The following is a 14,208-nucleotide window of genomic DNA, read 5'->3' on the forward strand; positions in this document are numbered from 1 at the left end:
AGCAATTCCAAACTTTCTGTTACTTCAATTCTTTAGATTATTCAGCTTGCTCAACTTCTTGGTTTAAAGTACTATTTATTTTAAAAATTTACTACTCTTATTACTGCAGCAGCATCACCTACAGCATACAAAGTGAACCAACAAAAATTTAGAAGAAAAACTTATATTCCAAAGAAACTACATGCAAAGTTTCTTGTGCTAGGATGTTAGAAAATGAGTTGCTATGAATCATTAAAGAAATGCCTCCCAAACCCAAAGTAACTGGTGACACATGAATTTATCATGCCTCAGCAGCTCCCAACACTGTTTTTATCACATGACAAGGCAAACTGACTTTCAGAAGAACAATCAGCACAACACATCCATATAGCAATAAGAGGAATTACACAGACTTATTTAAAAATACCTCATTAGTCTAAGTGAGCATCTCTTCAGGTCTGGTTATAAAAGCTCCTTATCTATTCTTTAAAGAGGTATGTGCATGACAAATATCTGATTCACCCATATGTCACTGCAAATTCTAAAATTGTGGGGGAAGTGAGTCAAAGAAATATGAATATACAACTCCTATAACCTGAAACATGAATATTAAATGATGAAGTATTTGCATTGTCTCTACTGCCTTACAGCACATGCATGTCAAACCCACTTATTCATATCTCTCCCTCCCTCAAAGCAAGTCGTTTGGTTTGATGTGTCATCAAAAGCAGAATTAGTAGTGTCCTAAATACCTTTATTTTTAAGAAAGCTTTATATTTATCACTTTCAAATAGGCAGTAAAAAGCTTAAAGAAATCTCAGCTGTGGTACTTTGTGATTGACACCAAACACACTCTGCTCGTGCATGCAGAAAACCAACACCTCTCTCTGGGTAAGGCAAATTATTTAACTCTTGGATTGTTTGTTGTTTACTATACACATGAATCACCCCCAAGATCTTGCACATCATGCTTACTCTAGAGTTTATTTTGAATTGTAAGAAGCAAATCACACTATTACAGCAGCATTTACCTTCAAAAGTCCTTCTGAAGCTGAATCCCAGTTAGACAAGGAGAGGGTTAAAATTCTTTATTTCACTGTAGCACAAAGTCAAGCTGGAGGCAACTCAATACTGGGGCCAATGCTGTTTAACACCTTAACATCACCTGGGCCAGAGCACACCCTCAGCAAGGTCACAAACACAAAACTGAGGAGCAGGGACACTGTGTGGCTGTGCTGCCACCCAGGGGGACAGGGACAGGCTGGAGAACTGGACTCAGAAAATGTCTGTGAAATTCAACAAGAGTAGATGCAGTCCTGCATCTGGGGAGAAATAGCTCAGGACAGCCAGACAATGCTGGAGGGCTGGAAAACAGCTCTGTGGAGGAGGATCTGGGAGCCCTGGGGGACAGGAGCTGAGCATGAGCCTGCAATACCCCCTCCATGGCAAAGCCAGCCAAGAGCAGCCTGGGCCCCACAGGAACAGCACTGCCAACAAGTCACTGCCAACAGTGCTGCCCAAAGGGACTCAGGAGTCTCCATCTGTGCAGATATTCAAAGCCTGACTGGAAATGGTCCTGAGAAACCTGTTCCAGCTGACCTTCCTGGAGCTGTGGGAAAAACAGCTGCACCACTTCAGAACTTTGTACTTGCTTGTTTATAATGTTTAGCAGGAGCTATTGCTTACCATGGGACTTTTAGTCCTAAATCACTTCTGTTCTTCTGCAAACTTAGCTACTTGAATATTATTTCCCTTCTATGCAGACTGTTATTCCCTTGTTCCCCTGCAGTTATTTCCCAAGACATTTGCAGCAGTTCTTACCGTGCCAAGGCCTGGACCTTGGTGGCATGTCTCTCCTCCTGCTCTGCCACCTTCCTCCTGCAGTTCTCCACCTCCAGCCTCAGAGCTGCAGAATGCTCCATCTCTGCATCCAGCAGGTTCCTCAGGGATCTGCAAGAGGGCAGCAGCCTCTCTTTAGGACACTGCACACACTATCTGCTAATTAGAGTATACTCCAAGAATCACAGAGGAGTGATACCACTGATGTCATCCAAAAATTTCATTAGTCAATTTAATAAATTCACCTGATTTGACTATACAGAGATGTTAAAAGCTAAAAGGAACAAAAGGTTGCAAATGTTCATTATTAACTTGTATTACTATCCTGTCAACAAGCCCAAAGCACAACTTAATGTGGGATCTACTGCATCAGTATGCAGAAAGAATTTGTTTTTTTAAAAAGTTGGTAAGCTGTTTTCAGTACTTCAGTGCAAGTCCATACATCTTGGGAATAATCTATAAGCAATATATTTATAGCAAGACAGGCAGGGCTCTTGTGTCTGCCAAGTGCACTGCCACAGACCTCTGTGTAAAAACCCTTGATGAGATAGCAAAGGTCAGCATGATGCATAATGGTAAAACCCAAAGCATCCTGGTCCTTCTGCCAAAAAAAAGCCCACAAAGCTGAATAAGGCAATAACTTGCAATTATGGGAGTGGGAAGAATAGGAGGAAGGAAAATGGGATCTGTTGGTAAGCTTAGCATTAAAAAACCCAAAATACCCTTACTAAAGCATTGAATGCATTTGTATTTTCATTCATCTAACAATGTGTTTCAATAAACTAAATAAATACAAAGTATGTTTGATGGCATTTTATATAAGCAACTGATCATTTCTACATTTACATCATCATTGTTCCCCAAGTGAACACAAAGACAGCCAGAAATGAAAGTCACTTTCAGCATTACATTGTGAGCCATCCTACATCACTTTTTCACCAGAAGGGAAAAAACAGAAATTTTCTGAATATTTGCATCAGGAGAAACTTTTGCTTATTTGGAAAGCTATCTTAACAGAGCTTCAGAATCTCCTGGCTACAAGGTTTGCTTTTGAAAAAACTAAAACTGCAAAGGTCCCAAGGTACAAAGAGTTACCTGACTCAAACTAAAAGCAAAAAGTTACCTTCAATACACTATTCTTCAGTATCAACATTTAAAAAGCGAATTATTAAGTTAACCTTTCAAGGAAAAAATAATATATACATCAAAAAGGTTACAGAAATATTATGCATAGCTTTACAGAAAGGACAGCTTGTATAAGAGAACAGTTTGTTTTTTTTAATTACAGTCCCTCTTGACTAAAAAACACAAACTACCTATTCTGTTCTTCCAGCTCATCCTTTCTATTCATCATGGCCACGATAGCTTGACGAAGTTCATCTAAAAAAGGAACAAAAAGGATTAATGTCTGTGTCCATTTTTGCTCATTTCAGATCTAGAAGTCATGCACACAGGCAGCACACTTAAGATGATGCCAACATAATTTGCTATTCAGGAAAGCACATAAAAATGCTCTTAATCTCATCACTAATTTGAGCAATCTTTCAAAAGCGGAGTTATTTAACACCACATCAGAAGTATTGATCAAATCAAATTAGTCTGCATCTGGCTTTAATACAAATGTTTACAAGTGTGCCTGTGGTTGCAGCTGTTTTGTTTTCACAGATGTAGGGCAGAAGCACCTTTTCACCACATGCCTATTAATGAGATACACTGTTACTTGCTCAGCTTCTCCAAATTGCTTCTTCTCCTGGCTGTAAATCCTGCCACAGGAAATAACTGCTACAGGGAGATGGGAGCAGAGATAATGGCATTGCTTCCTCATGGCATTGTTGCTCAAGTTCAGCCCTAAAGATGATGAGGCTTCTGAACCTCATCATTTCCTATTAAATCCTTTCTATCTTTTTACAAATACCATAAAAATACTTTCTGTCATTAAATCAAGAATTTTTTTTAAACAACCAACAGAAGTTTAGAATTTTTAAAGATTTCCTTTGGGTTAGGTTTAACATGATACCAGAACAGCCAAATACCATACTGAAAAGTGTCAGCTCCAACAATTTCATTAACAATTTCACATATATTAATCAATAATTTTATAAGTGCTACAAGGACAAAATTATATAAAACCATCCCTCCCAACATTTAAGTGAAATGTTTATATATAATAAATCAGCCAATTTTGTTCTGCAATTATTCAATGCAGATGCCAGTAAATTTCAGTGTGCTTTTACTGAAAACACACTAACAGAACTGGTATTACTTGAATTCTTCAAGCAAGCAAAACCACTGGACAACTTCTTTCCCCTTTACATTCAGTACACAGTATCTTTCACCTGTATCTTTCTTAATATTTTCTATAGTTACAGAAGGTTTTGCCCATTTAAAAAAAATAGCATTTTCCTATGGCCCCATGGAGTCTGACAAACTCTAGTAGTGGATAAAATGCAAAAGATTTTATTATATCAACCAGATGTTGACAGTCAGTGCTGCAGACATTATGATTCCAGTCTGGCCTTGGTAATCTGCAGATAAATCCCACCCTTGCAGGACTGCAGAGTTCAGCAGAGTTCTTGTGTCATTTGAAATCAGCCAACCAAAATTTCTTCATGCTAGATTTTTTTCCAAAACATTCCTGAGATTGTGGCCAGGAAGAAAGCAGATGATCAGTTTTCTGCCGACTCCATAATACCCATATTACACTTTAAGAGCTAAATGACATTAGCAAGAAACATTTCAGTAGGCCATTAGAGGGAGTTTGCACTTCATTAATTCAGCATAAAAAGGATAATTATTTTTCTACAGTAACTTAGCATATTTTATGCAACCCTAAAAAAAAAAATCCAAATCTTGTAGAAAAACCAAAAGTGAAACAGTGAAATTTCTGGGTATTAAATAGTACAAGGGACCACAATCCATCAGCCTACCTGTGAAATAAACAGTTGCTCTAGGGATGAGGAAAATGCAATAATCCAGTGTTAGAGCATCATACAAGTAAATAACAGAAGCAAAAGGATCCACAGCAAGCTTTCTGTACAGTATCACTCCATAACAAAACAACAATCTTGAACCATAATGTTGAATTCAGAATCCTCAAGGACATATCAAGCCGATGGCATTTTAAATATTTTAAGTGTGCCATTAAAATATGATAGTGCATGATCAACAAGTAGTTGTTGTTATGTCTCTAACTCTGAATAAATTAAAGCTGTTGCTGCTCAGACATGGCTCTGCACTTGCACAGGGCACCCACTCTGCAGTAATTGCCTCTCTGTGTACTCAGTCTTTTAATGTGTACTGATTTATTAACATTTATACAGCTAAACTATTATAAATTGGCTTCATTATTTCAATTTGCCAGCCTATTCAAACTGTAACCTTAACTTGCATAACAACTTAATCTTCTTTTCCTTATTCCATCCAGAATCTGCTGCATGAGTTGAGACCTGAAATTCCATCTTTTCTCACTCCCCTCTCCCACACACACACAAGCAGAGCACAAAAGCAAGATCCTGCTAAAGACCATGGTTTGCACAGAAGAGGAAGGAAAAAAAGCCTCTTGAAATAGAAGACTTCAAATTGCTTATTTATTTCCATTTGCCTCTTTTTTCTGAGAGTCATGGAATTGATAATACTACAGAGACACAACAAAGCAGAAATTCCAAATTTCATTATCACATACAGGGCAAAAATCGATGCTTAATTCAGGACCACAAATGCAAACACATTTCATACTCAGTATTTCTTGCTAATTTATCTCAATTACAGGTACCAGTGTAGGTGTGGATAAAAGCATCAACACAAACCACCAGTGAGGGATAAGAGACCAGAGTTCCAAGAAGGCTGGTCCAGCCCAGCAAGATTGCTCCATGGCTATAGCTCTGCTGATTCTTCTTGAATTGATGAGTATTAAGAAGTCATATTTTCTATAAATTACTCAAAACAAACAAAATAACTATACAGTTTATAATCAACACTTCTTTAGCCTCTCTATCCATAGTAAACACAAAAAAGTAAAACATTATTAGTGCAATTAAAAGAGCAAAAAATTACCAAGAAAAAAAATCCGAAACCTTAAAGTCATGATCTTTTGAAGCAAGGAACAGAGTAGAACTAAAAGGAAACCATCCTACTTAATTCAGACATAATATTTAAAACTTTCAAAAATTTTAATTTCTTACTTTCACTTACGCTTCCTGAAAAATTTCAGCAGCATGTCAGAGCAGTCAGCTGAATGCAAAGGAAATCCAGGATCATACACTGCAGCAGGTTCCCTTCAAACCTGCCAGAACATCCCCAGTTCATGAGCTTTTGTCTGTCTGCTACACTTGCCTCCAAGATGAGTGTATGATCATAACCTAATTTTTCCAGCAGTCTTATGTCTCATACATTGTGTGGGTTAGAAAAGGGAATAAATTTTAAAAAATGTCAGGGTTGTAGCAGCAACCATAAATTTGGCATTTTTTGACTTCTGAACTGTGCAACCTCAATCTTTCTCCCCTCCCCTTTTTTCTTCTCTTTTTTTAATAAAACAGTGGGAAGATGGCCAAGTATTCCTAGTTCACAAAAGTGTTTGATATTAGACTTTATGTCCTACTTCTGAGCTGTTTTGTGCTTGATAACATTTATGTTCTGTAAAGTATCATTAATGAAAGGCAATACACAACTGTTATTAAGGATCAGCAATCAACACCAACATATCTAAAAGTGAAGTGATAACCTGAGTTCCATAAAGACAGACATGATAACTAGTGAAGTTTTTCCTAAGAAGTAGTTTTGCAATGACTTCTTAAAAAAAGAATTTCCATGTACAAACAAATAATTCCAAACCATTCTTTATCCGCAAAAAAAGAAAATATAATATTAAAAAATCAAGGAATGTACTAAATAATTTTTTCATATTAAACCTCATTTTTTTGAACACTAGCAATATTCTTTCATTGCTGAAATTATTCTGTGGTGCCTAATTACTGATGAAGTGAGTATTTTCTCTGAAACATTTTTAATTCCATTCCATACTTCATGCAAAAATCTAGCTTCTAGAAAGCTTTCATAGGGTCAAAGAGCATGAAATATATAATGCTTTGAGGAACACCTGCCAGTTTCCAGCAACCTCCAGAAAATTCATAAGTTTCACAACTCTTGTGCTATTTAGCCAAAGATTGGAGCAGTATGATTTGCAATCACCTGTTGTGAAGAATGAGCTGTAAGTGAAATCATCCCTCAGAGTACACAAGGTCATGCAGCCTCCTCTGCAATCCTGCAGATAGAGTATCAGGGTGGGCTGGGAACAGTTTACAGGAATTTTTATTTTTTTTATTTTCATGAGTGAAAATTTACACAGATATTTTCAGAGACAAATAAGACTTCCAGCAGACTAGTTACATCTTAAATCAGAAGTGTGACCTTTAAAGACTTAAGCAGCCTGATGCTCCCTAAGCTGCCTACATGAACACTGTGTTTTAAGGCTTAATTTAGTGCTCAAAAACCTTGTAAATATTATCCTGTCATGTCACTATTCACAGGGCAAATTTTAGTAGGAAGCAAATTGTGTTGCCCTTCTACTGCATAGAAGAGTCCTGGAGAAAAGCAAGCCTGTAAAGTAAACTGCAGCTTTCCTCTCCCTGATAAAATACAAACACCCTCCCTTCACAGCTGTGCTTCCATGAAAAACAGGAATTTAGTACCTGCCAGTGACCTGGGGCAGCTGGGCCACAGAACAGGTCAGCAGCTATTCAGAGGACACCAAGTACAAAAACACCTTATTCACTTACACAACCAGGATAAAAATATAACATGGAGGTTTGATTACTCAGTAAAGCTCTTCAGTGATCACAAAAAGCTCAGGGATTTCTCAAGAATATATGAAAAAGTATGGAATGATGTACAATGTTGCAACCTTTCCTAACCTTTGTGGTGAAGCTCAATTTTAAAAACTGAAGAAAATGATAGTGAAAAGACTAAATTACCAATTACTTCCTAAAAATAGTACTATAATAAAAGAATCTTATAAACAAGAGGAGAAGTAGTGTCCTTCTAAAAAGAAAGTTTTGCAACTTATTCTTTTTTCTACTGAAAAGCAAAATGGAGAGACTTGTGCTGGTAGAAGAGATTGTTCTGGTGAAAAACAATGCTGAAAATATAATCCTCCCATAGCAACTCCTGAAACACTGTTGTTTGTGATTCAAGTACAATAGGAGAAAGACAACTTTTTTAAAAGCTGAAATTACATAGTAGAGTAGATGTATAAATAGAAAATTTCTGACCAGCTTAACTGTTCATAAACTTGGTTATGACAAAACAATCTGCACAGCTGGGCCAGTTCTCAAATTATGCCTGACATAAACAGCAAAGCTCTGTGGATTTCTCTTAAGTGATATTAGTATTTTTTGAGATCTATCTGTGGCTAGGTTAACCTATACCTTTACAAATGCACAGGACATAATTCAGGAAAATAATTTTAAATGGCAGAAATTTGAAATTACAGCTTCTCCTAACTTACTAGTTGCATATCAAAAAAAGTAAGAAAAGTTTAGTACTATCCTAATAGGTTAGAACAAAAGCAGGAAAATAATATAATTTTTTTAAAATCCATTTCAGGCTTTGTCTCCAAAAGTAAGAAATACAAAAATCCAGTCACTGGAGACTTCACAGCTTTTCTCACTGCACTACTGCATTCCATTTTTCTTGCCTGATGTGTTAGAATCAGTTGCTATGCAACCAAGCTATAAGCCTCAGCATTTAATAATTCTTCTGCTAATTGCAACAGAGAAAAGAGCTTCAGTGTCTGACTTTGTCATAGCACTGAATTCCTCCTGTAGAGAATCTACAACCAATAACAGCAAACTTGAAAAAAGCATTTTTATTCAACATAACCCAGGATCATCTATTATAAAGGTAATCACTAATTCTATAAATGTATAGTCAGCTGAATTTTAATTATAATTATGATTATTTACTCGGTGTTCTACTGGTTTTATAGACATGGGTTTGACATGCTTCCCACCCTTCCTTTCACCAAAGCCTTCTCTGAACTGGGAAACTAATGATAGTGTGCACACTTCTGTTGATCCTGTGTTTTCATTTCATTTACAAATTGCTAAGTGTTGAGAATTGAAAGCCTCCAGATTTTCTTTCTATTTTATAGCTCTTACCTACACTGGGAAATAACTGAGCAACTGAAGGAGACCAACTGCGGCCCCTGCTGGTAGCAGACTCCCCTACAAACAGCAGAATAACAGTGCAGGGGCACCAGAAAACGGCCCTGAGCAATTCTCTGAGAAACAAATAAGAACAAATGGATGTTGTAGGGATAACATTAGCAGAGGATATCAAGTGACCAAAGATCACGGTAGCTAATAACGGTAAATCCATTCCACACTTCAATCGTGGCTCCTAGAAGTCCCAAACTAGTTTGCCACTTGGTGACACTTTGTAAGAAAGGATTTTTCAGCTTTGTAAAGCTCAGTCAGCAGACAGTGCCAGAGCCTGAAACACTGCCCATTGAAAATGTTTGTTTTCTCTCCTTTAACAAAGGTTGATACAGCATTTGAATATAACTTTAGAAAATGATATTAGAATATCTTAAGATTTCACTCATTTTGATGATTGCATTAATCAATCGCAGAAAATAATCTTGGCTGCATAACTTCTAACTTCCCAAATGTCATAATTTAAAACTTGTACATATTGAAATTTAAAAGAAGAAACAAACACACACCCAAGAGCTTTAGGAGCAAAGCCTGTTCAGTTACAGAACATTCTGTACACTGAGGAACGTAAACACAAACTGGGTTACAAGCTTAGACATTCAGTTTAAGAACGAAATCTTTGTTCTACAAGTGTATGCAAAGAAAAAATATCAAATATGTGATAAACAAACTGCCTGTGCTTCTATTAATCTACCTCTGCAGCAAAGACTATTTCATCCTGTCTAGCTTTGCTCTTAATGCCACTGAAACATGACTGTCCTCCTTAATCTTAACTCAAGTTTTCGTGAAAGTCCACATTTATGTTTGGAGCAGATTTCCGTATCAAAACCACAGAAAGAGTGGGGTTTGTTTGTTTGTTTCTGACTAGCCATTAATGAAAACAGGCAAAATAAGCAAGACTACATCAGAACTAACACTCAGAACTTGAAGAAATTTAAAGATGCTAATCAAATCATTATTTTTCATTTAACTACTGAAGCCACATTTAATATAAGGACATATCAGCTGCAATGAAGCATAACCTGCCTATACAAACAGCATTTTAGAGCAGTTATTATAACATGACCAGCACATCAGAAATTAAGTGCTCCAAGACTCTCTAAGCAGATTTTATTGAAATAAAAATAGAAAGAGTTACAGGACTTTCAAAGTTATTTCTATCAATCTAGATACATCAAGGAAGTACTTACTAATTGTCATGGATTCTGGCACAGTGGCTGAAGGCAACATACTGCTTAAAGTATTCACTTGAGCTGGAGGACTGACTTCCACTCTAGTCAGAAAAGCACAGTAAAATCAATACGTGAAAACAAAATCCTGAATTCAAAACTTAAGAAAAAATATTCCAGAAACTAGAATTGTTGTCCTATTCACCCCTATTTAATAAAAATATGTTGAACAATCCTTTAATGTATCTCCTGGGAGTCTGATTTAAGCAGGCACACAAAAATTCCAAATTAAAAGGCCATGGAGAATATAGTAAAAAAATAACATAAAAACCAAGATAAAACCTATTTTCAAAACCAGGAAGCCAAGTCTGTTATTTGACACGAGTAAGTGACTTTCTCAAGATAATTAGGAAAGTTCAGTGTATGAAACTATGTTAAAAAGGCAATTGTAGGTTTTTTGCACTTGTCTTTCCAAACATATGCAGAAGTATCCTGATGAGCAGTTGGTTTTGCAGTACTAAGTGCATTAGTTAACAATAAGTTGGCAGCTACAGGATGAAGGTTTTTTCTTTCAGGACAAACATATTTGGCACATACCTGTAAGGAAGATCAGATCTCCTTGGAACCAGTTCTACCGGATGAACAGCATGTTCATGCCCCTCTCCATTCTCCAAGTTATCTAAAGCAGAATGCACAAGCATTAGCTTCCTTTGGGTTACACTACTCAAAAAATAAAATAAAAACATAAATCCAGAAGTTAGTTAGTTACCTTTCTAAACAGAAACACTCAACTTACTATAGCTTTTAAACACTTTTAATTCTGTCTCCAAAGCTGGTTCTGCAAATTGACCCTGAATGCCAGCAGGATTGTCAAGACTCTTAGGGAAAAAAAAAATCAAAGCATAGCACAATCCCTAAATTATACTTGATATGCACAGAGTAACACAGCCATGAGAAGACTTCTTCCTGAAGTTACTGTGCAAGCCCCCAGAGTTGAAGCGCCTCACGACACCTCATGCTCACTACAAATCTGGTTGTGACTTGCAGGAGAATTTGTGGTTAATCCCCAGCACGTGAAACCTTGCAAAGACATCAGTGCTTTCTGTATTCCCAACAGAGCACCATGGCTTTTCCCTGGCTCCTTACGTCCCTGTACCAACCATCAGGAATCAGACAGATGAGATATTGTTTAAAAAGCATGAATAACGTGCATCTGTCCACAGATCCACAGCTGTTGGCACCAAAACGTCCACATGACTGAGCCTGTCATGGAGGAAGCTCAGGTGGAAACAAACAAAACTCATATTTTATTGATGTGCTCTGCATCTCACAATGTAAGGGCTACGAAGATAATACAAGACAATCCTAAACAGAGCAGATTCCATTCTGATAGAATAGAAGCAGAAATTCTAGAAAATAAGTTAATGGGAAATAAAGTTATTATGGAGAAAATTATTTTTGAAGCCATAGAGATTACTGAAGCTCAGTTCCTAAAATACATAATCCATTTTTGTTCCAAACAACTGCATTTTGATGGAGGCTTTCTCATTTCTAGCTACCCAGAGATATGATATGCCCTGACACATCCCTGGAGCACTGCAACAGATTAATACTGAAAACACATATTAACATACAACACTATAGATAATGCTATCTCCAATATATATATGTGTGTGTATGTGTTATTTATTGGTATTAAAACCTCTAAACCAAAATATTGGGTTAAACTATATATTTTACAAGAGCTCATTAAGCATATTTTAACAAAAAATATCAGGATAATAATGAGCTCGTCAGTTAGTGGGCTGGACTGCCCTCAGAATAAGCTAATGCATGCTCCTTCTGACATCATTCACCCAGCACAAGTGCAACTCCCAGAGTCAAGCAAACAAGTGCCTAAGGCAGCTTTCAATCTCAGCAAACTGTCAGTGTGCCTGAGGAGAGGGTGCCTGGCTCCCTGTGTCCCTGACTGCTGGCACCTGGGTGTGCAATGGGCACTCGGTGCAGCCCTGCCTGCACCCTCCATCAGCTCCTCCTGGTCAGAGGTGAGAGCAGGAGAGCACACAGTGGGGTCTGGGGGGCTTTCCTAGCTCTGATCAACTGAGGCCCTTCACCAGCCCAATGCTGGATCACTCTCACTTGCATGACAGGTCACAAAGAGGGACTGAAGGAGGGCTAAAATATCTGTCCTGTGCCCAGAAGAGATCTGAATGGGCCTGTTGATCATCTCCAGTAGGCTGAGCATCGCATTCAAAACAGTTCTGAGATAAGCAACACAAAACAAGGGGCTTTGGTGTCTACTCAGTAAGGGTAAGCCCCTGGGACAGCTATGGATAAGATGCATACAAATATAAACAGATATTCCTCATCTGCCTCCAGAACTAAGTGTTGGCTTGCACTCCTGATTTTGGATTTCAGATCAAAACCCAGCTCATGCTCCTGACATCCACTGACAGCAACTGTTCCATTCCACACACACCCCCCACAGACAGATATGGATTTTTGTATTCCAGATTCCAACCTGTGGATGTTCCCCAACAATTTCTGGTTTGTATTGAAGAGATCACAATGCCACAAACTACTCAATGTTTTCTAAATCCATTCCTTTGTAAATTGAAAAATATGGCAGCAGAAAAAATAATTTTAAATGTCCTTTTTTTTTTAACCACTGGCATTTCTTATGAGGTACATATTTTAAAATACAGCAGAGGGCAGTGCAGCATTATTTTATGATTCACAGTTTTGTCACTGAACTTGCACAACTGAATTACACTTTTTCACAGGCCTTCAATCAACAATCCATTTAAACTCTTGGACATATAATGTGTATGTAAAAAATGAGAAATATATTACCATTAAAACAATATTTCAATACCACTGACAAGTATTTTTAAATGGTCACTGAAATGAGTACACCCAAAGTTCAGTGTTTTATGAACAGCTAGAAAAATATCAACAGGGTGAAGGGGAGGGCTGGTGGACTTTTTTCTTTGGTTTTGGTACTAATATAGATATTGTAAAAGCCCCAGGCCTTCTTTTCCATTCCTTAACCCATTTTTCTTGCTTGCTTCAAATGGTCCACATCATTCTGGAAGTGTCCCTCACTGCACACAGCTGCAGCTGAGGCCACAGCAGAGCCAGTGGAGCTCACACTTACAAATGACACTCATGCACAGCTCTGTTCATTCACTATCAGCTTGTAACCTGCTGAAAACCATTTGAGGATACTGGCACAGGAAAAATTAGATGTGAGCTGGCAAGTGGTGCTCACAACTCAGAAAGCCAGTCTTAGAATAAATGATCTCTGCAGATCCCCTCCAACCCAAATCATTCTACAATTTCCATATCCTTTTTTGAGCAAGTATTTCCTAGTCCATCATTCCTTACACTGTGTTTCAACAATTAACAGCTTCCACTAAACTGCTTCCAGCTCCTCTCTGGTATGTCAAGTTTAATTTGAATTCAAGTTCTCAAACACACTTGGAGCTTCTTGCAGCTTAGAGGTATCTAGAAAATGGATATGGACACTTTTAATACAACCATCCTAAACTTCAATGAAATAGAAGACCACAGCTTAATCCCAATGAAACTCTGGTTTATTTTGACATTGATAACTCCCCCTTAACTAAGTAACTACTCAAATGGAGAACTCTGATTCAGAACTAGAATAAATTTCAATTGAACTTTTTATCCCAGTTGTGCAGTACCTGCTGTGTCTGTACAATCCTGTTATTCTTACTATTGTCCCATGTTAGAATAAAGGTTGCTGGAATTCTGTGAATTCAAATGCCCACCTGTTTGGGAGTAAGAGCCAACAGCACTGACAGGAAACAGAACATCTGAGTCATCATTCAGGACCTGCAGAGGACTCCAACTGCACATCTGAGAATTGCATGTGACTATTTCACGAGGCCTATTTAGAACAAACAAACAAACAAACCAATCCATTTATACAGCCAGTATTACTGTTCATAATGCTTATGTTTCTTTCAGAGATACCACTGCAAGAA

The 14,208-nt window shown here is 37.5% G+C and overlaps 1 protein-coding gene across 1 annotated transcript in view; it reads right to left on the minus strand.

Annotated features, from left to right (window-relative positions):
* SNX29 (sorting nexin 29) overlaps positions 1-14,208 on the minus strand; it is a 101,001-nt gene that overhangs the window by 72,508 nt on the left and 14,285 nt on the right. Inside the window, exons 9-13 of the mRNA XM_058815770.1 lie at positions 13,993-14,111; positions 10,796-10,877; positions 10,220-10,302; positions 3,135-3,198; positions 1,801-1,929 (exon numbers count right to left, since the gene is read on the minus strand). Coding sequence (XP_058671753.1) covers positions 1,801-1,929; positions 3,135-3,198; positions 10,220-10,302; positions 10,796-10,877; positions 13,993-14,111 — 477 coding nt within the window. The remainder of the gene's footprint in view (positions 1-1,800; positions 1,930-3,134; positions 3,199-10,219; positions 10,303-10,795; positions 10,878-13,992; positions 14,112-14,208) is intronic.

Source organism: Ammospiza caudacuta, chromosome 17 (assembly GCF_027887145.1).
Source record: "Ammospiza caudacuta isolate bAmmCau1 chromosome 17, bAmmCau1.pri, whole genome shotgun sequence".
NCBI classification, from domain to species: domain Eukaryota; kingdom Metazoa; phylum Chordata; class Aves; order Passeriformes; family Passerellidae; genus Ammospiza; species Ammospiza caudacuta.